Here is a 26,890-nt window from a genome sequence, read left to right on the forward strand (position 1 = left end):
AATTCAAAAATTACAAAACTTAAAAAAAAAAAAAAAAAATTTCTGTACCGGCCGGTATTACCCGGTATTGGCCGATACGGCCGGTACGGCCGGTATTTTTACCGGTACGAAACATAGGGGTTAACCGTACCGGATCACCGGCCGGTACGGTACGGTATCAACAACACTGATTTAAATACAAAATCTTACCCTCTGTTTATAAGGAAGGGATGATAGAAGACAAGAAGAGAGTAAAGACTCCCTCTGTTCCAAACAGACCTATGAAGCACCTATGTTTAAGCTTTGAAAATCTAATTCTTTATGTTTAAAAAGTAAGAATCAAGTCATTGAATAGTTCAAAAAGTTGCAATTGGGTCATTTTTATTTTATCAATCAAATGTGACGGTCTAACAGAAATGGTTCTTGAAATAAAGAAAGGAAAGAGAAACAAACAAAAGATCCAACAGCAAGAGACATGCAACTTTTTGGGTTTTTATTTTTTATTTTTTGCTGACCATAAAAAAATGTCACCCGAATAAACTATATATAACAACGCAAAAAAAAATTAAAAAAAAAAAATTGCAACTAGTGTATATAACTTTCTTAAATCATGATATGTGAAGATTTGGAAAATGTTAAAGCATACTCCAGATTGTACTACTTTTAACATCTACAATTGAAATAAATATACTTGGTGAATTAAAAAAAATGTATATAAATGAGTGTTTTGGTTATTTTTTACTATAACCCCTGGCCTGCACGTATGGTGATGTGTCCACTAATAACACCAACTCCCACTTAAAAATCACCATGATTTTGGCCAAGCAAACTGATGGAATGATTTAATTGTGACTTTTTTGTAATGGTAAATTTTATAAGTTTTCGAGAATTTAAAGACGTGTATGTTTGTGAACAATTTATTTAGCTGAAATTGAAATTTTTTTACTAAAAGTACTATAAATAAAAGTAAAAATTAGCTAAATAATACAGTAAGATTCATGAATAATATTAAAAAATACAGTAAAACTCATAAATAATAACAAAATAAACTGAAATTGCAAATAAGCTAAAATTTTCAACTTGTCCTAAACGCAACAAAATTTTCATTCAGCATTAATTGTAGCTTGAAGGACCATGTGTTATGTGTACCAATATATTTACTTTTTAGGCTTTGAACATAAGTTCTGCACACCTAACATCAAAGATCAAATGCTTATAATATATATATATATATATATATATATATATAAGATCAAACACGTGTGTGTCCAACAGTCAAATTAAGGTGGTTCTTTAAGGATAGTCTCTCCTTTCATATACGACTGGTTCCCATGCATGAACCCCCATCTCCATTTTGTTAATATCAAACACGTCACACGTGTGTGTCCAACAGTCAAATTAAGGTGGTTCTTTAAGGATAGTCTCTCCTTTCATATACGACTGGTTCCCATGCATGAACCCCCATCTCCATTTTGTTAATATATATATAGGCCGGCCAAGTTGTGAATTGTAAAAGACGTACTGAACACATAACAAACATTCGATTATGTTTTCGGTAATAATGGCATCGATTAGGTCTCTCCTCAAAACACTTTTCGATCAATTCATCCACAAAGATTTCCATGAAGCCGTTGCTAAGATGACTCTCATAGACGCTTTCCTCTTCCTTGTAATTACTAAAACTTTACCTTATAATGCTTCATTGTTTTTATTTCAAGTCACAATCTTATATTAGTTTTTAGTGTGTATGTGTGTGTTTTATTTTTATATATTTTTTGACATTATATATCTTTCATGTTAACATTTTCCATGCATGCAGATTGTTCACTCCATTGATAAGTTGGGGATATGGCCTCGATTACCAGTGATCTTAGGTCTCCTCTATCTGGGAATTCGCCGGCACCTTCATCAAGAGTACAACTTGTTCAACGTCGGTAGATCTGCGGTCGGGGTTCGGTTTAACCCCATGGATTATCCATATAGGACAGCTGATGGAAAATACAATGATCCCTTTAATGGAGATGCCGGCAGTGAAGGAACTTTCTTTGGCAGAAATGTTCTTCCTGTTGATCAAAAGAATAAGGTATTAAAAAAAACAAAGGATAATGTATTTCTCAGTTGGGGGACCCTATGATTACCCTATCATCATATATATATATATATATATCTACTCTAACCCTATGTCTCAATCAGAATTCTATCACCAAAAGTTTTATTTATTTATTTTTTATATCTTAATCTTAGAGTATGTGCTTCTGCCCTTTTGAGAGTTTTTCACCACATGATCTATATACAGTAGATTTTTTTTTTTCTCGTATCTTCAAAATTCATCAATTAATATTATTAAGATAATTTGTTTACCAAAAGTCCTAAGGATTTTTTTTTTTTTAAAGTTTTATTATTAAAAAAATTACTTTAGCAATCTCCAATTATTTATTGTTTTGATAAAATTCCAGTAGTAATAATGATGTGCTCTTTCACTTAGCTCACTTTTTTTTTTTTTTTTTGAGAAACACTCAATTATTATTTGGGTATTCATATTGTTGCTTCCTAATGTGTGAAAATGGTTTTTTCTTTATATATATATATAAATATATATATATGTTCTATTTTTGGTGAGTGATTTCAAAAACTAGAAAAAAAATAATTATTTAATTTTACAAATTAATTAATAATATATAATAATTCTTCAGTTTGATAAAAATTAGGCCTTATATGTCATGCTTCATTACAAAAGCTCTCTGTGTCATGGGTTTCAATTAATTCAATTGGTAAAATTTATGATGGTTGAATAAGAGATCTGAGGTTCAATCTCCTCCTACATAAAAACCAATTGATGTCTTAGTCTAATAATAAAAAGTTATCATTGAGAATAGACGTCATAGATTGAAAAAAGAAAAAAGCTCTTTGTGCCCATAATACTTGTTCCTCCATCATGTGACTAATAGAAATACTCTGTCACAAAAGAGTAAGTTTACTACCATAACAATTTTCACAATTTTTGCCACAACTTGCCTACATATATGGTGAGTTGTAAGTGATGGAAATGAAATAATGAGTCTATGTCCATGGTTCCACCACTCATGAGTCACCGTATGGCAAAATTGTGGCAAAGTTGCAAAACTAATTGTGGTATCATTACCAAAGCTCGTTGTGGTCATAACATATATTTGTTAACGTTGTTCCTCCATGATGCGACTAACAATGAGTTTTTAAAGTTATATCTAGTAACATTTTTTTTTCTAATTTCAAAAACTTGTTTTTAGGAATATAAAGAAGAAAAAAAATTTCTTGTATTTTTGAAATAAAAAACATGTTTGGTTAGTTGAAATTAAAAGGATAGTTTTTTTTAAAAAAAATAGAAAATACTAAAATATGTTGTTAATAGGATTTAAACTCTAATGTTAACTTATTAAATGAGACAGATTCATTAAATTAAATGCATGTTTTCATTGACTTTTGAAAATTAGAAACTAAAAACAACATTTTGCACGTTTTCAATTTCCTTCAGAAATTGAATTTTGAGAACAATTTTTGTTTTCTGTCCATTTTGGGTTGCTAAACAAGTTTTTTAGTTTAAAGAATAGAAAATTGTTTTTGGAAACAAAAAATAAGGGAAAAAACAATTATCAAACACAATATTTTTTTTATATTCTATTTTTGGTAAGGATTTTTATTGGTGCTAGAATTATCTTGATTTTTGCTATGCAAGCAATGAGTTTCATGGGAATACTTTTAATTTATCAATAGCAAAATAATGATTTTAGTCAAGGGTGCAAGGTTGAAAATACAATATTGGAAGCAATTAATTCCAAAAACATTAATCGATATAAACTAAAAATAAAAAATTAATTAAAATATAAATTTCAACTCTAAGATAAATATAAAATTTTAAAAAATTATTTCTTAAGAAGTTCAATTTAGTTAGTTTTCATCGTTGAATTTTGAAAATTTGACATTTTTCTATAATTTCTTTAATTCTTGATATTCTTAAATATGTATATCTCAATTAATATATGTTTGACTAAACAATTATTCATCCCTTGATATCCCATTTAATTTTGCAGTAAAAAATTTAATTTTATTATTCATAATTCTATTAAGAGAATATACCTTAAATTTTCTATATATTTCTCGATTTCTTTTAAAAATAAAGGTGGCAATTGTATTCTTGCATATCTTATTTTTAAAATAAAATAAACTAATGAAAATAAGTTCATCTTTACACAATCATATGATGGTTTTTTTTTTCAAAATTTATTAATTAAAATTATTATAATAAATTTCTATAGTTGAAATTTTAATTTATTATTATTAAAATTTCTTAGAAGCTTAAAAGGCATCCAATTGAAACATTAATATATAAATATTTAAATAAATATTATTATTTATTTTATGAATTTTCTTTAGAAGCTATTTATTTTATTACTGAATAGCTTTTTTCTTTCTGTTTTGACAAAGTTATATAATATAATATAACTAGAATTTAGTCTTTCATGTCATGCTTATGTCATATCGTAGTTCACTATAAGCGGTTTAGCTTGTGAGTTGTGAGGATATGTTACATCTTTCTTTTTATTTTTTCTTCAAAATTTATTAATTAACATTACTAAGATAATTTTCTATACCTTAAAATTTATTTCCAAAATTTTAAAAATTAAAAGACCAATCCAATTGAAAACTATTATTTGAAATCTCAAAATTTTTTGTTACTTATTTTATGAAAAATTACCTCAATCATCTTATAATATTAATTTCTACAATATGTAGCTAATAAAACCAGATCCAATGGTGGTGGCCACAAAGCTTCTTGCCCGGAGAAAATTCACAGACACAGGAAAGCAATTCAACATGATTGCAGCTTCCTGGATTCAGTTTATGATACATGATTGGATCGATCACTTGGAGGACACCAAGCAGGTCTGTTGCTTAGTGTATATACAACACACAACACGATTAAGAACACAATTTGTTAACTTTATTGAAAAATTGACAATGCTTATAAATGTGCACATCTTATCTTTTGGATAAACTATCACAGATTGAGCTGACTGCACCTAGAGAAGTTGCGAACCAATGCCCTCTCAAGTCATTCAAGTTTTACAAGACAAAGGAGGTTCCAACTAGCTTTTATGATATCAAATCTGGTGCACTAAACATTCGTACACCATGGTGGTAAGAAATTAGTTTGAATTTCCATAATATAGATATTAGAGTATTGTACTAAATTCTAGACAAAATGCCTAAATCAAAGGGCCTCTAAGTAAAATTCTCTATAGCAAATTGAAAGTACTTGCTCTTGATCTATACCAAAATATCTGTACTTGCTAAAATATCACTACCAAAAGGACAATCTCAAAGTAATAAGTGAAGATTTAATATTCTATGCATCAATTTCAACATAAAAGGGAGGCTTGTTGAGTAATAAAGACTTAAAATTGTAGTTGCCAAAAAAAAGCACCCGTACATGTTGCTATTGGCTTTCAGTTTTCTCTTATTAGTTACTTCCAAAGACACTTTGAATTTTTGAACTTTCTTTCTTCTACTATTTTGCATGGTGTTTAGGGATGGAAGTGCTGTTTATGGGAGCAATGCAGAAAAGTTGCAAAAAGTAAGAACTTTCAAAGATGGGAAGCTTAAAATATCATCAGATGGGCTTCTCCTCCATGACAAAGATGGAGTTGCTGTGTCAGGAGATGTTCGTAATAGTTGGATTGGTGTCTCAACATTGCAAGCCCTTTTCATTAAAGAACACAATGCAGTCTGTGACGCCCTCAAGGTAGTACTTTATGACCCAAAAAGGAAAATGTCAATTACTTGATTTTAGGGATTTGATTAATTAGCTTATCATGTGAATGAGTATCATTTTCAACTTACTAGTTAAACTCAGAACTTCTTTCATTTTTCTTGATGTTTTTAGAGAGAATATCATCACTTGGATGATGAAGAGTTGTATCGTCATGCAAGGCTAGTGACATCTGCAGTTATTGCTAAGGTCCATACCATAGATTGGACGGTGGAGCTCCTCAAAACTGATACGTTGCTTGCAGGGATGCGAGGCAATTGGTAATCTTTATCTTTCAAAAAAGAAATTTATTTAACTAATTTACTAATTTAATCATCTTCTCTATATCACTGTGATAAATATTAAAAGCAAAGAAATGGTGGTTTCTGTGGTTTATTTTCAAGATCACACAATAGAAAAATGAAAATTTGTGCACAAACTTAATTACATGGAACCTCTAAATGTCATTTTTTGCATTTCTAAATCATGACTTTAATTTCACGTATGATACTTTTAAGTAGCATAATATGTCTCAACTATGGAATGATTGTAAACCCCAAATGACTATCCAATATTCAAGGTTAATTTGTTCTGATGGTTTTAGAAAATCCATTGTAGGTATGGTTTGTTGGGAAAGAAATTCAAGGACACATTTGGACATGTTGGAGGAGCTGTCTTAGGAGGTTTGGTGGGTCTAAAGAAACCGAATAATCATGGTGTTCCTTATTCATTGACTGAAGAGTTTGTTAGTGTTTATCGGATGCACTCGCTTTTACCCGATTATCTTCATTTAAGAGACATCTCAGCTGCACCCGGGCCAAACAAATCTCCGCCATTGTTCGAAAAGTATAACTCTACTTCGTTCAGCATCACAATTAGTTCATGAAATTTTTCGTGGATATTGTTTGTTCACTAGAATTTTTGTCCTAATTACTTTCTTGCATTTCAGGGTTCCTCTACCAAAATTGATTGGTCTTAGAGGAGAAACGGCTTTGGTAGAAATTGGGTTTGAAAAGCAAATGGTTTCAATGGGCCACCAGGCTTCTGGGGCCCTGGAGCTTTGGAACTATCCTACATGGCTTAGAGAACTTATACCACAAGACGTGGATGGCCGAGATAGGCTTGATCATGTGGACTTACCAGCCCTTGAAGGTAGTAAGCTAATCTTGATCATTTAATTTAATTGATTTACCAACTTTTAGAAATTCAATGTGAAGTTTATTTCTAATGCTTTATAATGCAGTGTATAGGGATAGGGAGAGGAATGTTGCAAGGTATAATCAGTTCCGTAGGGCTTTACTATTGATACCAATTTCAAAATGGGAAGATCTAACGGATGATAAAGAAGCAATTCAAACACTTGAGGAAGTGTACGGTGATGATGTTGAACAGCTCGATTTGCTTGTGGGTCTCATGGCAGAGAAGAAGATCACAGGGTTCGCAATTAGTGAAACAGCTTTTATAATATTCTTACTAATGGCAAGCAGGTAATAAAAGGAAAATGGATCCAAATTCAATAATATCCAATTTTTATTAAAAAGAAAATTTTGAGAGGTGAAAGAACAAAAAAAGTCATCTTAATATTTTAATTACCACTTAGAGGCAAAGAAACTAGGTGGAATGTCATGTTCTAATGAGTTACAATATTTTGACCTTTTGAGTTGTCATGGATGCAGGAGGCTGGAAGCGGATAGGTTCTTTACAAGCAATTTCAATGAGGAGACATACACGAAAAAAGGACTTGAATGGGTTAATAATACAGAGAGTTTGAAGGATGTGCTAAAACGTCATTATCCAGAAATGGTAGAGAAATGGATGAACTCTACAAGTGCTTTCTCGGTGTGGGATTCACCTCCAAATGCTGACAATCCAATCCCACTCTATCTTCGTGTTGCTCAGTGATTCTCATTTTTCGCAACCATGTATATGGCTTAAAGTTATTGTCTCTATTTTACCTTCGGCCTTAAGAAAAAATGTAGGACTACTTCAATAAACCATTAGCTCTAAATAAGGGAGATACTATTTGTGATGTAACACTATTTAGTATTTAGTATTTACGATCACTTTTTTTTAATCCTTATAATTTTAATGTTATTTGTTTCATTATTTACTATCACTTCCTTCTAATACTTATCATTTTTGCTGGGCTCTCTCTCTCTCTCTCTCTCTCTCTCTCATGTGAAAAGTGAGCAACATTCTCTACAAAGAAAGAGGTTCTAAAATCCAGTGTGAATCCATTAATTAAAACAATATTATTTCACCTTTTAATGAAATCAGTGTTTAACCTTGTGCATATATATAGGTACAATTAAAAACAATCACAATTACATGGTTCAAATTATACAATTTTTAAATAGAAAATGTTGAAATTATACATAGTATTAGCTTACACCATTTTTAAACCATAAATTTCTAAAATATGTAATGATTTCTCATATTATATAGATATATATATATATATATATATATATATATATATATATTGTGGGGGGACGAGGATCCAAAGCAGTAAATGAAATAGGCAAAGGCATTTCCGAGGAGGTGAACTTCACAAAATGTCCTTAGAAAGAACTTATTTAAACTAAAAAAGAGTTTGAACTATTGTAGGTGATAAGGGCGACGAGGACTCCTACCTAACCTCGGAAGGTTGAGAATCAGGAGTGAAGGGACTATGGCACAACCCGAAGGAGGAAAAGTGTAACTTGGCACTAAACACAAAAGAGAAGAGGAAGGATAAAGCAACCATCCCCTCTGCAATAAATGTACTACAATCACTTAACTGGCCGTATTAATGGGAAAATAACCATGAATAGTACCCTCACAGCTCATACTTTGGTGTAAAACCTATCAGTAAGGCTTGGATGGGACAAGTATCAAGGAAATGTAATCTTAACTCTCCAAATGTTGATAAAACCATAGTTAATAATTCTTCTTCTTCTTCTTCTTTTTCCCTTTCTATCTTTGATTAATTACTATTTAGATTTCTATTAGTACTATTGCAACCCAAGAACTAACCCTTCATGTCACCCAACAATCTACACATTTAGTTTTAAGCTATTGACACTTTCTTCCCAATCCAATTCATCAAAATCCATCACGCATGTAGTCATGTTTCTCAATAAAAGCAATTTCACACCTGCACACACTATCCCTTTGTTTGCAAAAATTGAATGGAAAGCTTAAAAAGACAACCATTTGCATAAAACCAGATACCGAATTAGTTCAAACTAACTAAAAAGCAAACTTTTCCATACCAATATCTCATTGTCTTAAATATACTAACCATTTGTTTTCAACAACAAAACATAAATGCTAAAAATCCAAACATTCTCAGTTTCTCACTATACTCAGATACTAAATCGCCTCAGACTAACTTAAAAACCAAACTTTCTCATACCATTAACACATTCAATCCCAAACACTAACCTCTGGCTTGCAACAACCGAATGGAAAACTTAAAGGCCAAGCATTTTCCCAAAAAACCAGACACTAAATTAGCTCAAACTAAATACAAAAACAAACTTTCTCATACCAACATCATATTTGGTCCCATACACACTAACCCTTTCATTTGCACTAACTGGATGCAAAGCCAAACAATTCCAAAAAAACCCAGATACCAAATTAGTTCAAATTAACTATAAAACCAATCTTTCCCAAACCAATTTCACATTCAGTCCCATACACACTATCCCTTTCATTTGCACTAACTAGATGCAAAGCCAAACATTTCCTCAAAACCTAGATACCAAATTAGCTCAAACTAAACCAACATCACAATAATTCCCATACACACTAACCCTAAACCCAGATAACAAAATCAACTCAAAACAGCAACCCAAAAAAAAAAAAAAAAGCACAAAATGTATCCTATACCAATAGCACATTCAGTCCCAATAGCCAACACAGTAGCCAAGTACTTGGTATCCGAACCCCACTTCTTCAACTTCACCTGGGTATGGTGCTCCACAGATTGCGCATTGGTCAAGACCCTCCTTCCCCCGATGATAAACCCACTGCTACTCGAGCTGTACTGCCTCTTCCTCTGCCACATCAGCGAGAAATTCGGCTCCGTGTGAACGCAAAACACCCTGACCACCGCGTCCATCGAAGGAACCACCTTAACCACCGTCTCCCACTTCACCGGCTCCGAAACGCCAACAGCGTCCGACGTCGTAGCAGTTATCGCTGTTGCTGCTGTATTGGTCGTCATAGAGTGGGTGAAGTTGCCGTTTTGGTCAGCGTGTCTTGAGCCGCGACGTTCGGGTGAAGCCGCTATGTTTGTGCGCGGGTTCTTGCGTGGACGGGCCCGACCGCCGCGTCCTCTGGTGGGGGAGGATGAGGGGTTGTTTGGGTCGGTGGTATTGGGTTCGGTGGTTAGGATTGGAACGATGTCGTTTAGTGATGTTGCTGTGCTTGGGTTTTGGGGTTTATGATGACCCCGTTTTCGTTTTATACTGTTTTTTTGGAGAGAAAGGGATAAAAGAGTTTCCACTTTCCAAATGGGTTTTTGGTATTGTCTTATTCAAATAGAGTGATTGTTTTGGTTAAGTTTACAGAATTTGTTTCTTTTGTATGAAGAGAGAAAAAGATTAGGGAGAGATAATGGGCTTGTGAGAAAGAAGTCAAAGAAACCCAAGATCAAGGATCAAACAATTGTGGATCTTAGAGGCTGACTTGACAAGGCTATGTAACTTTGTAAAGAGAGGTATGTAGTTGCAATATCCTCGATGATGGGCCTTCTTTTGTTTTTCCTTACAAGATCTCCACCATTGCTCTTGGTCAGTTTCGACCCCAACTAAATTCGACTTGACCCGTGGTTTTTGGCAGTCGACGGAGGGTTAGCTTTTCTACCACCCGAATTTGGCAGGTCGGTTCTGGATTAGACACAAAAGTTTTCTCATAATTATAATTTTACCTTGGATTTTTCACAAAATTATATCTGTGACCACAAAGTTTTCCAATACTTTTAACCCAAAAATTTCCCAAATTACGATTTCAATCCCAAATTTTCTCAAAATTACAATTTCAACCCCAAACTTTCCAAAATTATGTTTTCAACCCCAAATTTCTTTATATTAATTTTTGACCTTTAAATTTCAAAAAAAAAAAAAAGCACAAAGGCCCTTTAGGCCATATATGCACTTTAAATTTCATTTTGTGCCAAAATAAAATGCTTTCCTTTAAAATAATAGATTTACCAAATGACATTGTTATAACACTTTAGAGGAATTTAACTTGTGTTTTTGTTTTTGTTTTTCTTTTGTTTTTCTTTTTTTTTTTGGTGTCTTTTTCCATGGGATAAAATATTTTGAGAGAAGGAATTGCAAAATTGCATTTGTAAGGCTATGCTTTGGAGTAAGATTAGCTATATTTAATTCAATAAATGCAATTTATCTTCCTAGAATATGTCATGCCATCACATGTTTAGTTAGGCCCTTTTTTTTTTCTTTTCTTATCTTGCTTCCTAGAGTAAATGGTGCACATGTTTGTGCATTTACTTGTCATCTTAGGATAGATTATACATGTTATCTTTACAAGTCATTTTAGGATAGATCACATGTCATCTTATGATAGATTATACATGTCATTTCATTTACATGTCTTTTGACGATAGATCATATGACATTCTTTTTACATGTCATCCTAAGATAAATTATACATATGCCGTTGCTTACATGCCAATGCTTGCATGTCTTCTTACAATAGATCATATGTCATTTATTCACATGTCATCATAAGATAGATTATACATATGTTGTTGCTTACATGTCATTGCTTGCATGTCTTCTTACAATAGATCACATGTCATTTATTCGCAACTCATTTTAGTATAGATTATACATGTCATTAATTTATTCACATGTTGCCCTATGATAGATTATACATGTCATCCCATGATAGGCTTGTTTCCTTTTATTGCATATGCACATGCATAATATTCATTCTTTTAAAGCCAAATGCCATTTTTTTTTTTTTTTTGAGAATTAGGACCAAGCCTGGAAAGATACTTTATTAGGAACTTTGGTAATCTGCCAAAACAATAGATTCAATATCTGATGGAACATCCTCCATCCAAACAAGTAAAGGAAAAGAAAAATGAGTTCTCTGAGCTTAGGCATGTGCCACAACATTGCCTTGCCTTACAATATGAGAGAAAAAAACTCGAAAATGAGTTAACGATAACTAAAGTGTCTCTAACTAAATGACCAATGGATGAAGAGAACATATCCCCTGCTTTGACAGCTTTGATGATGGTCTTTGAATCACCCTTAAATTGACATTATTGAAGCCCAATTTCTTGTGCAAAAATCACTGTTCTTCTCGTTGCCATCATCTCTAAACAGTCCACATTATAAGGCTTTTTTATTTTTTCAGCTAGAGCAACAAGCACCTGACCTGCGGAATTCCTTACCACAACTCCAATACCTGCTTCCTCGCTTTCATTAAACCATGCTCCATCAAAATTCGCTTTGAACTCAGTTGCTGCCGACGGGAACCACTTATTTCTATGTGGTTTTTTTTGCCAAAATCTGAACCTCAAAAACTACCCTCACTTGCTGCAGAAAGTGTTTTGCAGCTTCTCCAACACTACTTAGAGGAATCGTCCTCTCCCTCAGCCTAACCTTATTTCTATGAGTCCAAATGAACCAAGCTGTGGTTCTAAACACCTCTCCCACCCCTGGTTTTGTCAAACATAGCTCCACAAGGTCTAAAAAAGATCCATAGGTAGCCACCCTCTCGTCCACCCAACTGAACTCCACACACCAGACCCTTCTTACCACTTCACAACCCCATAAGGCATGCTTAGTGTCTTCGGGCAGGCTCCCACACAACTCACATTAAGGATCAACCACAATTTTTCTTTTCATAAGGTTCACTTTTGTTAGCAAACAGTCAGAAAAATCCCTCCACAGAAAATGAATTATCTTTCCAGGCAACTTCAGCTTCCAAATTCTAGACCACAAATCTGTCATTCCTGATCTATGTGAACCCTTCCTCCAATCTTGCCTCTTCACAAAGCATTTTGTAGCCCAACTTCATAGAGTAAATTCCACTCTTCTCCAAACTCCAATAGAAGTAGTCAGATTGAGGCACAACACATAGGGGAATTACCTTTATTTGCTGAGCTTCATGAGGGAGGAAAAAGGAATCTAGCAACAGTTCATTCCAGCTAGCTTATTTTGCTGTCATCAAATCTGCTACTTTCAAATTCCTATTCAAATCCAGCTGAACAGGGATTATTTTTCCATCCAACTAGCCTGGTAACCAATTATCTTCGAAAACCTTAATTGATTGTCCATCCCCCACCCTCCATTTTGCTCCCTTTCCAACCAATTTTCTAGCCCTTAAAATGCTCTTCCATGTGTAAGACCCATATTTTTCCTTGGCGTCAAAAATGGTACCACTGGGAAAATATTTAGCCTTAAAGACACGATAGAACAGCGAACTTGTGTCATGACTAAGCCGCCATACCTACTTGGCCAACATTGCATCATTGAACTTTGTCAAATCCTTAAAACCCAAACCTCCTTCCACCTTTGGCTTGCAAAGTGTTTCCCAATCCTTCCAATGGATCTTCTGTCGCTCCTCACGTTGTCCCCACCAAAATTTTTGGATTAACATTTCAATATCTCTACACAATCCAATTGGGAGTTTGAAGCATCCCATTGCAAAAGTGGGAATAGCTTGAACCACCGCCTTCAAGAGCACTTCCTTACCCGCTTGTGACAATAATTTTTCCTTCCACCCTTGTAATTTCCCCCAAACTCTATCTTTTATGTAGTTCAGACTTGCTCTTCTATTTTTACCAACTATTGCTTGATTACAAGGTAGCCCCAAATACTTCTCATATTGCTTGATTTCAGGCACACCAAGTAGTAGTTTAATGGAATTTTTTGTCTCCTCCCTCATTAATTTCCTAGAGAACAAGGTAGTCTTCCCCGCATTGATTTGTTGACCGGAGGCCTATTCATACACTTTTAGAATGTCTTGAATGGATTTTACTTCCTCCACCTTTGCATGACAAAAGAATAAGTTGTCATCTGCAAAAAATAAATGAGAAATTTTTGGACCACCCCTACATAGAGAGTACCCATTAATTTTTCCTTCATTTACAGCATGATGAATCAGTCAATTTAATCCTTCAGAGCATAATAAGAACAAGTATGGTGACAAAGGGTCCCCTTGCCTCAAGTCCCTAGTTGAGACTATATTACCCCTCGATTCCCCATTAACCATAATAGAAAAGGAAACTGTACTTATACATTCATGGATCCATCCCCTCCACCTTGAGTGGAAACCCATTCTCTCCATTATTTTGATCAAAAACTACCACTCCACCCTATCATAAGCTTTACTCATGTCAAGCTTCATAGCCATACAACCATTCTTTCCTCTCTTTTTTCTCCTCATGTGGTGTAGAGATTCAACGGCCACTAAAATATTATCTGAGAAGGCTTTGTTGGTTTGGAAAGCACTTTGAAACTCAGAAATGATACATGGCAGAATTTTATTTAACCTACTAGCTAAAACCTTTGAAATAATTTTATATAAAACATTACAAAGAGCTATAGGTCTAAAATCCGATACTTTGACTGGACATTTCACTTTAGGAATGAGAGTAAGGCAATTATGATTCAAACCTGAGGGAATCTTGCCAGTGTTAAGACAAAATAGCACCGCATCTTTGACATCAACACCAATGTTCTTCCAATAGTGTTGGTAGAAAATTGGAGGCATGCCATCGGGTCCAAGTGCCTTCAAAGGCGCCATCTGATCAATGCCCTCTCTACTTCCCCCCCTATTGAAATCTCCAATCAGATCCTTGTTCATCTCTTTTGTGACTATTCAGCCCATGTGCTGTGTTACTTCATCAAAATTACTCGGATTTGATGTCGTAAACAATTTGCTATAATAATCCTCCAACATTCTAGCCACATTCTTGTCTCCCACGCACCAAATCCCATTAGGATCCTCAAGCCCCATAATACGATTTCTCCTAAACCTTTGCGAAGCTTTACTATGGAAAAATTTTGAATTTTTATCACCTGATTTCAACCAACGGATTTTTGATCTTTGTTGCCACATCTGCTCCTCCTTTGCTATCAATTCCACCAATTCACCTTTTAGTTTTGCCACTAAGTCTAAATTAATTCCTTGTACAGCTGAAGCTTCTACCTCCCTTTTTCTTTTTTTCTTTTCAGCAATTTCCCAAGTGACATTTTTGAAACAATGTTTACTCCACCACTTTAGTTTCACTTGGCACTTACCCACTTTATTCACAACCCCACACATAGGTGTGCTGCCCTCACCTTCCTTCTAAGCCGAGGACACCATGTCATGACATCCCTCCTCCTCCAACCACATCTTCTCAAAGCGCCATGGTTTATTTTGCCTCACTAGTACCCCACAAGGATGAATTAAAATTGGCTTATGATCCGATGTTCCACAATCCAAAATCACCACTTTAGTTGCTAAATAATTCTCAAACCAATTTGTGGTACCCAATGCTCTATCTAAGCGCTCCCATACCGAAATTACATTGGCAATATTTTTAAACTAAGTGAATTTACTACCCACAAACCCCAAGTCCATAAGCCCACACTCATCCAAAACATTTCTAAAATTTTTCATTTGCATATACGATCTCAATCTCCCCCCACATTTTTCATGAGATTTTGTAATCTCATTAAAATCACCTACACATAACCAAGGTACTGAGAACCTCCCTTGTAAATTCCTCAAAAGATTCCACAATTCCATCCTTCGTTGTGTCAATGGTTCGCCATAAAAACCCGTAAACCTCCACCCATCCTCCTTATTTTTATTAATCAAGACATCAACATGGTTTAGGGATGAGGATTTTACATCTACCTCTAACCCCTTCTTCCAAAACAGTGCTAAACCTCTTGCCAAATTTGCTTTTGACACACCAAAGTAACTACCCATCTGTAATCTATCCCTAATGTCACCTAGCCTTGCTTCTATCAGCCATGTTTCGGCTAAAAACACAACTGATAGATCTTGTGCTGGACCAAGTCACCGAGCTCTTGAACTATTTGCCAGTTCCCAAGTCCCCGACAATTCCAACATAAGATACTTATTGGGATTGGCGGGGCTGGGATCCAACCTCCACCAATTCGAGTAAATTTTCTTCACTTCTTTTTGACACTCTGCTCTTATTTTTTTGAACCTCAAAGTTGCTCTCCCTCTCTGCCATACTTGCAGCTAGATTTCTTTTTTTTTTCCAATCTCAATCACCAAGGGTTCCATTGATACAGCCTTAATAGATTGTACTCTTGACCACTTACCCACCTTGTGCGAATTTGAGGAGTTTCTTGCTTTAACTCCCTCTTGCATTTCACCCGTAGAATCATTATCCTTCTCTAGTGATCTGATCAGTTGTTCCCTACTTCCATACTCCTCGCAAAGTTTTTCCCCCAGACCCTTATCATATTTTTTTAGTGCACTGTCAATCTCCTCGATTTGGCGACTAAAGAATTCATTTGGGTAGTCACGTGGCTTCTTCGTGCTAGACTCCACCCCTTCCTCCAAAAAAATTAATCCTTCCTCACGTGCCTCTAGCCCTTTGTCACATGTTTTCAAATTTTCAGAGGCCCACTTCGGCTCATCAATGCTTTTCCCCGAATCACACTCTTGATGGATAGAGTTTTTAACAGAATTAATGACTTCCTTATTTGGTTCCAAATCAATTACCCTCCCCCTAATTTCGGTGCCTGTTTCCAAGTTGGTAACATTCCTTTTCACAGCATTCAACCTAGCATTTAATTCCTCCGCAAACTCCTCTCTTTCCATATTCGAACTTTCAGCAACTCGCTTCCCGGAATTTATGTTTCCGACCACCTCACTTGCATCGGACTCCTTTCTTCTCAGCGCCTCATCCTCCTTCAGGCCCAACTTATCATAAAATCCCGGAACATAGATCACCCTTTGATTCGTCAGATTGTACGGTGTTGCTCTTAGTGAGGGCCCAAACTGTTGATCTTCTTCCTTTAGAGTTCCTTTGCTCTGTAACCAAAGCGGACAATCTCTATCACCGTGGGAAAGCCTGCCGCACCAGAAACAGAAATTTGGTAGTCTCTTATATACTTGAAAACCACCCAAGTTTTCTCACCATTCTCTAGAGTTATGAGTCTCCCACGGCACAAAGGTTCAGTTATGTCAATTTTTACTCGTACCTGCATGCAGCAGCTCCCTTCCTCAGTTTCTACTCCAATGGATCTTACCACCTCCCCAATAATATCACATAGTTGTTCAACCACCTCAGTAGTCATGTATCGTATAGGGATATCACGAACCTGAACCCAAAACATCACGACATTGAAAGACAAAGATCGCAGCGAAATATCCTTCTCATACCTCATGACCACCACCAAATGTTTATCAAAACTCCATGGTTGGTTCATCAAAATTCGATTAACATCCCTCTCATCATCAAACCCAAATAGAACTTTATGATCATTCATATTTCTAATCATTAAGCCGTCGCTGCACCTCCAAACTTGTTTAAAAGTTCGACCCATTGCCTCCATATTTAGCGCTCGCGTCGTTAAAAACTTCGCCACTATCAAGTACTCATTCTTCCTTTGTACCTTCAGCAATACAAATCTGGATTCCTCTTTCTTTGTTAGTGATAATTTTTTCCACGACTTTGATAAATCCTCCATGTTAACGCACAAGAGAAATTTTCCATGGAATACCTATATGTTTCCCTCAACCCAAAACAATACAACCCACAAGCTCTACAAGCACCCTTGGCACTCTAGAGGACACACACACCTACAATGAGGGACAGAAGTTCTACAGCCTAAATGCCAAATTTTTAGTTGTTATTTAAATAGTGAAATTTGAAACGATGTACTATCCTTTTAGATAGGCTTAGGGTGTCCATCTTCTCTACATGTAACTGAGCTTCCAGATCCATGTCTTCTAGTTAGAGACATTTTGTTTTAATTTCTATTATAGCTCAGTAGTAGGGCTTTCTTAGTTAATTTAGTAAATAAAATTTATTAGATTTAGGTGACCAATCAAACTTTAGAAATTTAATGGTTGGTGGAAACTCCTAAAAATGAATATAATTAAGGAAATTCACTCAGACATACCTCACCCTAACGTGGCTATGGTCCAATATTAGTTTGGGAAAAATCACATTTTAAACCTTATTATTTCGGAGTATAACAAATTTAATCCTCATTTCAAAGTAAACCTTAAATAGCTTCAAAAAAAAATGGCGAAACTATAACATTGGTCCCTCAAGTTTATCCTATGTGCATAATTGGTCCCTCAAGTTTGAAGTGAGCACAATTGGTCCCTCAAGTTTTAAAACTGAGTTGTATTAGTCATTTTATTAACTGCCGTTAGTAGTGTTGCTTACGTGGTTAACGGAACAATGATTTTTCATTTTTTTTAATGATGTGGCATTTCTTTTATTAAAAAATTATGAAAAAAAAAATTACACGTTGCCAACAACTTTGCCCGTGGCCATTATTCTATTAAGCATTTCACACTTGTCAATGTTTTTCATTTTCCTGTTTTTTGGGCCATTTTAATTACAACATCTAAAACAAAACAATTTCCTCCATACCAAATCTCTAATCCGTCGTTTATCCACAAAAAGAGAAGTTTCTGATCTGCCACTCTAACCCCACCGCCACCATCCTTCACATGAACCCCATTCGACTGCAAATTTGCAAGCGAATGCAAAATGAACATCCTAACTCAACTTCGCATTCTTACCAGGTTGACCCGCCTCAGTTGGCAAGGAGATTGTTGATCAGTGCTTGGACCATATCAGAAAGCTTGCCAACAACTGCACTGGCCTCCAAGAATTTCTGGTTTTTAATACCGATGGTGGACGCACTGGTTCTGGGCTTGGCTAAAGGCAAGCCTTTTTCTAGAGAGAGAGGAAGTCCCACCGGTCAAATTTCGAGCATTTTCAGAACCTTGATCGCGGCGATTCTAGCGCAATTGGACAGAGGATCGCGGCTGATTTTTCCAGCGGCGTCGCCAGATATTTTCGTGATGGAGATCTTGCCGGGATGGACGGATAAGTCGATGGAGAGGGAGATGAAGTCTCCGAGACCGTCAACGGCGCAGCTGAGGAAGTCGAAGCCGTGGCCAAGGTTAGCCACGGTGGCAGGAATGAAGGTTTTGACGGAGGCGAATATGGGTTCGGGTTCAAGTTCGGGTATGTGGGTGGGTCTGGAATTCAGAATAGACAGGTTGTAGCTGCAGGTGCAGCGTAATGAGTTGAGTTTGAGAGTGGGTGAGATACGATTCAATGTAGGAGGAGGAGGAGTTTGATACCAAAGAGCCATTGCTTTGCTTTATCTTTTTCTTTTCTTTGATCCAACTTCGCATTTTGGAATTTTTTAATAAAAGAAATGCCACATCAGTAAAAAAAATAACAAATCATTGTTTTGTTAGCCATGTAAGCAACACTACTAACGGCAGTTAATAAAATGACTAATACAACTCAGTTTTAAAACTTGAGGAACCAATTGTGCTCACTTCAAACTTGAGGGACCAATTGTGCACATAAGGTAAACTTAAGGGACCAACATTGTAGTTTCGCCAAAAAAAATCTTATATAGTTTCAAAAGTAACAAATTAAATCTCACTCATTTGAGTGGAATTATATTTTGTTTGTGATTTAATACGGGTTAAGAGTTTAACTTGTTACTTTTTGAAACATCATGATCTTATTTGTTACATGTCCTAATTAATAGTGTTTAAAAAGTGAAAATAATGACTATCCTAATTGTAAATTTGCAAGTGTTACATGTGTATTTTGAATGATTTTTTTAGTAGTGTCAACACTTTTCATTGAACTTAATTCGAGATTTATGCATTTGCCAGTAACTGATATAGCCAAGAGTGTGTTAAGACCTAGCACCAAAATATGAACACTGAAATAGCATTAAAATAATAAAATTGTGTGTTGATGTGTTCATTTTTGTAGCCCAACTGATATTTTATGCTCTTTTGGATTAATGAATACCAAGATAGCATTAAAGTCATTATCTAGTGTGTGGGTCTGTTCATCTTTATATATATATATATATATATATATTTATATATATTATGATATGTCTTATTCAGCCATTTCCAAGTAATTTGGTGACTGACAAATGCATAAATCGCAAAATTATTATAAATTAAAAAAAATCATATTGAGTTTAATATTGATTATGGTTATTGATACCATAATTTTAAGAGTATTTTATCTTTTGAAAAAAGAAAAAAGAAAAATTGTAATTGTTACTTTTTATTTTTTATTTTTTTTTAATCAACTACAACTTTATCTAATATATATATATATATATATATATAAAATAAAAAAATGAGGTCCAAGTTTTTTTTTTTTTTTTAAAATAATATAGACAGAAGACATAGAGGATGGAGTGAAAAGACAAAACTTACAAGTTGAGAGACTCTTTTTGCGTGTTCTTACTCCAGGCCCAAGTGTATACATATTTTTGATTCTTTAATATAATTCTATCTTTTATCTCAAAAAGAAAAAATATTTATTATTATGATTATAATTATTATATTATAGTATACACTTTTGGACCACGGGGACATTATCTAACTAGCCGCAACCCTTACCTGCAGCCTGCATAGAGTTTTTTTTTTTTTTTTTTTTTTTAAGGAAAAAGGCTGCATAGATTTTATTAAAACAAATACTTAGATTATAATACAAAAGGAACAAAAATCACACATAAGAATTTATTTTAGTATAATAAATTACTTTTTCTATTTTATATACTCATTCTACAAATTATTTCACGTTAGATTATATTCGGTTTTTATTGATGAAATTTAGCATGATACAGCCCAATTTCATCAACAAAGACTGAAGGCCCCATACATGGGTCTATTACACCAACATGAGAATTATGCGAGGACCACGCAGCTAACACATGAGCTGTGTTATTTGCAGCTTTTCTAACCCAGCAAAAAGAGCAGTCTTTCTTTATATTATTCTATGGCTTATCCTTGACTTTTTGAATGTTACTCCATAATTGAATAATTCAACTGACCTTTCTCTAAAAAGAAAGTACTTCATAATGATTCTGAAAGCGAACGTTCTGATATTTTTGAATAGTAGACAATGATATTCAGTGCGAACGTTTCAATTTAATTATTGGTCTATGGCTTATCCTCAACTTTGTTGAATAATACTACATTTTATTTTATATTTTTGTGTTTTAGGTTAATGTATATACTTACCATACATTTTAAAAAACATTTTAAAAAACTTTTTATGAGAAATTGAAAAACTAACAAAAAATTTATCACTTTTTTATTTTTCCATAAAAAGTTCTTTAAAATGGTTTACTAATGTATGCTCTAAGAGCACACCTTAATAAAACCCTCTTTTTAAGATCCTAAAAAAAAAACATGTTTTTCACGGTCTTATTAGAGCATTTGCATCAGTTTATGTATAATAGAAAAATGTGTAAAATTTACGTAGTGTTAGGTTTTTAGACCCCTGTAAACACAATATGTTTAACCTAATTAATTAACCAAGTGAATAATTAGGTTTATTATTCAGATCTAGATTAAAACAAACATAAATTATATCATGCAAAGCAGCGGAAAATAAAAAATACAATGATATGATCACCCAGAAAAACTAAACAAGTAAAAAACCTGGGGAGAATTAAACATAACTATCCTCAAGGTAAAAAGCAAATCCTCTATGAAAGAATTGAAGTTTGTATAATAGAACTTAGACCACTAATATTCTATTACTATCTTGAGTAGAAAAATTACTACCATGAACCCATGATAGTTTCGAGTCCACAAACTATTTCTTTCCTTGGCCTTTGCAACACAAGCACCCACATTTGTAATAAAAAACACAAACTCTCTTGTTTGTGACTCCGAGACCACCATTGAAAGTTTAGATCATCAGCATCTTTGATGATTAGAGAAGGCAGCAACTTCTACAACACCGAATCTTAAGATTCTTCAAGGAATAACACTGGTAGAAGATATGAGAGAGCTTTTTGGGTACAAAACCCTAGATACAAAAGAGGCACATTCTTCTCTCTCTAAAAAGCCTCTTAAAAATATGCTTAGGGTTTCCTTTATATACTAGGAGAAGTAGATCTGAAACACTAATCTTTTTGGGCTTGAACTGCTATTGGACCGAACTTAAAATTTTGCAGATATGTATTTCGATTGGTTAAGCCTGTCTCTCAATTGGTCGAACCAGGCAATTTCTAAAATCTTTTTTTTGCAACTTGCTTGTTCTTAGATCTTGACTTGTATCACCTTGAGCATTGTCTAATAATACCTATAGACTCTAGGATCTATATCTAGACAAATTTGTGTTTACGATTTGCCAATTGTTCTAAACTTTTAGAATCTAACACGTAGTTTTGTTTAAAAAGACTCATATCAGTTCGTGTATAATTGTGTAAATTTACAAGTTTGCTACAATAACTGTGTAAATTTATACTAACACTGTTTATTTTGCATTTAGTTGTTTATTCTTTCTTTATGTATGTGAATAAAGAGAAACAATTTTAAAAATCAAGAAAAGTTGATATTTTTATGAAATATAGACTCTAGGATCTATATCTAGACAAATTTGTGTTTACGATTTGCCAATTGTTCTAAACTTTTAGAATCTAACACGTAGTTTTGTTTAAAAAGACTCATATCAGTTCGTGTATAATTGTGTAAATTTACAAGTTTGCTACAATAACTGTGTAAATTTATACTGTCACTGTTTATTTTGCATTTAGTTGTTTATTCTTTCTTTATGTATGTGAATAAAGAGAAACAATTTTAAAAATCAAGAAAAGTTGATATTTTTATGAAATATAGTGTAAAATAGATAATCTAATATGAGATGTTTTGAAAAGTGAGTATGCAAAATAGAAAAAGTAAGTTCTTATACTATTTTTTTGCCCATTGCCCTTCATCCAATTCGGTAGGGATCCACACATATTATAAGACTGTCTCACAAGATAATTGTCAACCTACAGGTGGTGGACAGTCACTTTTACAGGGGCTAAACATTTTTTTTTCCTTCTATTACTCACATTCAATCATATCAACAAGTTATGGTAAACATTTTTTTTCCTTCTAAACTATTTTTTTTTTTTTTTGCTGGGTAAATGTGGAGGATCGAACCCCTTAGCTGAAGGTTACAATTAGAATTGGGTGCCACTAGGCTACAAGGTCCAGTGGCAGTTATAGTAAAATCTGTGTGCATAAATTTTCTCAGGTGATATCTTGACAATTTTACTGTATTGAGAATTTGTGATAACTTGTCTCTCACAATCAAGACTCTTGCATAATAGTAACGTGTCGGCTCCTCATCTTGAAAAAAAAATGTTCATGCGACCTTTTCTCGCGCAAAGTCTATGCCATCTAGTTTTGTCAAATTGGGTCATCATGTTTTTTTAAATACAGCAATTTCAATTGTCAATGTTTTTACCAAAAGAAAAAAAAAAACAGTGAATTGTCAATCAGTGAATAATCTATGGGATTTTAGCCCAAAGTTTATCTCAAAAGAACTACTACGATGTCATTATAGTATAATATTGACATTGATAACATTATAAAAAAAATATTAAAACTCAACAAGTTAGTCCGTTTCTTATGCTTTCACTTCATCACTGCCTGCTGAGGACGACTTGCCTAACAAGAGTTTATTATATCTTATCTGATCCTTATGGCCAAAATGGGAAATTAACATTAATTTTTAAACAATATAATTAGTAGTAACAGCTTTCAAACTATATTTTTTACTAGCATCTCGAGTCTAAGAGACTCGATTTAAGGCTTATAAATCGAGTTTTTGAGACTCGATTTTCATGAGTTGATCACGTCTGATATGACATTTTTTTCACGTGGCGTCTATCTGAAAATTGAGTATCTAAGAATCGATTTCTAACCCAAAAAAATTTAAAAAAATTTTAAGTCTCATGTACAAGCCGAAATACCCAAAAACAAATTTAAGAAATCCCAAACACATCAATCCTAATCCTAGAGACTCAGATCAGAGGGAGAGAAAGAGCTCACCTCATCAGCGCGGGGTCGCGCGGCCTGGGTCGCGCACGGTGGTCTGAAGCCAATCTGAAGCCACCCACTCCGATCTCGATCTTCTCTCTCTTTCTGTTTTTTTTTTTTTTTTTTTCTTTGGGTTCTTCTTTGATGTTCTGGTGGTTCCTCTTTGATTTGTTCTTATTTATAAGGGTTATAAATAGAGTCTTAGAGACTCGATTTCCATGTGGTCGCCACGTGGAAAAATATGCCACATCAAACGTAATTAGAGCATGGAAATCGAGTCTGTGATGCTTGATTTATAGGCCAAAATCGAGTCTTATAGACTCGAGATGCTAGTAAATAATATAGTTTGGGAACCGGAACTACTAACTATATAGTTGAAAAATTATGATTAGTTACCCATTTTCGCCGATCCTTATCAACCAACATGCTAATTGTTTTCCTTTATGCACCTAAACTTCTAAAAATATAGTATATCAATTGGGAATAATCCATGGTATTATATTCTAAATGAAGTCAAAATCCTTTTTCTTTTCTTTTTTTCCTCAGTGGAGGTTAGAATCCATGGTTTTATTAGATAAGGTGAAACAGAGATGGACAAAAGTAGGAGCTGCCCGGCTGGGCTGATTGTTCATCTTGTTGTTGGGAAAAATTCTATATAACTATAAATAAATTTTAGCAAGCACAGTATAACCACACAAGAACACAAAGATTTATGTGAAAACCCTTTCTCCTTGAAATGAAAAACTACGAGACAAACTCCGAATAATTTTACCATATCAAATAGAGATTACAACACTTAGAGATACAACTTGAGTAAAGAAAAACTCTTTTTTTTCTTTTCACTCACTGCTCTTTCTCACTATGTATTTTCTCTTACCCTCTCTATTTTTCTCCTCTTTTACTTGCTCTCACTCACGCAGTTCTTCAAGACTGCACCAGTCCTCAGTCTCACTTGCTGGGACTTCTCTTTTCTCTGGGGGCTTCACATCTTCACTCCTTTGGGACTTCACTTCTTCAGCCCCTACCCAAATGGCCGAATGGCCTCTCCATTTATTTCTTCATCTTTTCCTTCTTTTCTCCCTTTCACACTCTTCACATCAAGTCACAATAAATGCAAGCCAACTTATCTTGATTTTGCTTCAACCAATTTCTTTTCTTCAGCTCTACCTTAGCCGAATTAATGACCCTTGCCTTTTGCTTCTTTCTTTTCTTTCTTCCTTCAGCGTGTCCAACACGCCTAAGCCAACCAACCCCAATAACTCATGCTGACTTTTGTACATAATTATAGAGGAAAAGATGAACCCAATTTCTTCTTTCAGACAAGCTACTCCAGCAAACCCTTTTCATTTTGCTAACTTCTCAGCACTTGTCCAACAATCTCATTTAATGAGCTTAAGACAAAGTGTGGACTGGAACATGCTGCAGCGCACCCAACACTTGTATGGGTCAAATAATATGTTAAGACACGCCCGGGGGCGCTAACACACACACTTTTAAGCCTTTATGGTATACAATCACAAATTTTTGAGAATTTTTTTATTTAATAATTATACGCATGGAGTAAATCTTGAACATAAAACCATATTACTCTCCTTTAATAGTAGGAACAGCCATTTAAATACAGAATCTTACCCTATGTTTATAAGGAAGGGATGATAGGAGACAAGAAGAGAGTAAAGACTCCCTCTGTTCCAAACATACCTATAAAGCACCTATGTTTAAGCTTTGAAAAATATAGAAAATTTTAATCTGATTCTTTTAGTTTAAAAAGTTAGAATTAGGTCATCAAATAGTTTTAAAAAGTTGCAATTGGGTCATTTTTATTTTTATCAATCAAATGTGACGGTCTAACAGAAATGGTTCTTGATATAAAGAAAGGAAAGAGAAATAAAAGATCCAACAGCAAGAGACATGCAACTTTTTGGGGTTTTTTTTTTTTTTTTTTTTTTTTTTTTTTTTTTTTTTTTTTGCTGACCATAAAAAATGTCACCCGAATAAACTATATATAACAACGCAAAAAAAAAAAAAAAAAAAAAAAAAAAAAAAAAATGCCACTAGTGTATATAACTTTCTTAAATCATGAAATGTGAAGATTTGGAAAATGTTAAAGCATACTCTAGATTGTACTACTTTTAACATTTACAATTGAAATAAATATATTTGGTGAATTAAAAAAAAAAATGTATATAAATGAGTTGTTTTGGTTATTTTTTACTATAACCCCTGGCCTGCACGTATGGTGATGTGTCCACTAATAACACCAACTCCCACTTAAAAATCACCATGATTTTGGCCAAGCCAACTGATGGAATGATTTAATTGCGACATTTTTTGTAATGGTAACTTTTGTAAGTTTTGGAGAATTTAAAGATGCGTCCATTGGTGAATAACTTATTTAGCTGAAATTAAAATTTTTTTACTGAAAATACTGTACATAAAGATAAAAATTAGCTGAATAGTACATGAGATCATGAATAGTACCAAATAGTACCAAAAAGTGCAATAAAACTTATAAATAATAGAAAAAATAAGCTGAAAATTACAAATAAGCAGAAATTTTCAGCTAAACGCACACCAAAATTTTCATTCAGCATTAATTGCAGCTTGAAGGACCATGTGTACCGATACATTTATTTTCTAGGCTTTGAACATAAGTTCTGCACACCTAATGTTGAAATCAAACACAAGCTTGAAGCTCCTACAATGGTGGAATCATACATAGAGAGAGAAAGAAAAGAGAGGGAAATTGTTGTGAATGATTTTGTATATTATAAATATTTGACTCTGCTTCTTTGGGTCCGTTTAGATTGAACTTATTTTTGCTGAAACTGAAAACATTATAGCAAAATAGTTTTTAAATGTGTGAATAGTGCTGTAGGACCTGTGAATAGTGCATGAACCGTGCGTGAACAGTGTTTTTTATCTCCTGCACAGTAAATTCATGTGATTTTACTGTTCACGTAGTGCAGGAAAAAAAAAAAAAAGGACTGAAAACGTAAACGCAAAACGTAAACGCCAAATTAAGTACAATCCAAACGGGTACTTTATATACCAGAAACATAGTAACCACCT

General features: G+C 34.1%; 2 protein-coding genes across 2 annotated transcripts; one reads left to right on the forward strand and one right to left on the reverse strand.

Annotated features, from left to right (window-relative positions):
* The first annotated feature begins 1,520 nt into the window (after positions 1-1,520).
* LOC115978290 (alpha-dioxygenase 1-like) lies at positions 1,521-7,770 on the forward strand. The gene is made up of 10 exons (XM_031100315.1): positions 1,521-1,648; positions 1,799-2,062; positions 4,750-4,899; positions 5,021-5,154; positions 5,545-5,758; positions 5,900-6,045; positions 6,383-6,610; positions 6,714-6,916; positions 7,008-7,251; positions 7,441-7,770. The coding sequence occupies exons 1-10, from the start codon at positions 1,526-1,528 to the stop codon at positions 7,664-7,666; spliced, it is 1,932 nt and encodes a 643-aa protein (XP_030956175.1). The 5' UTR covers positions 1,521-1,525; the 3' UTR covers positions 7,667-7,770.
* An 8,224-nt stretch (positions 7,771-15,994) lies between these two features.
* LOC115971339 lies at positions 15,995-17,454 on the reverse strand. Its single transcript, XM_031091207.1, has 2 exons — positions 16,877-17,454; positions 15,995-16,835 (listed from the first exon to the last, which is right to left on the reverse strand). The coding sequence occupies exons 1-2, from the start codon at positions 17,452-17,454 to the stop codon at positions 15,995-15,997; spliced, it is 1,419 nt and encodes a 472-aa protein (XP_030947067.1).
* Between the last annotated feature and the right edge of the window lie 9,436 nt (positions 17,455-26,890).

The sequence above is a fragment of the Quercus lobata genome, chromosome 2 (genome assembly GCF_001633185.2).
Source record: "Quercus lobata isolate SW786 chromosome 2, ValleyOak3.0 Primary Assembly, whole genome shotgun sequence".
NCBI lineage: Eukaryota > Viridiplantae > Streptophyta > Magnoliopsida > Fagales > Fagaceae > Quercus > Quercus lobata.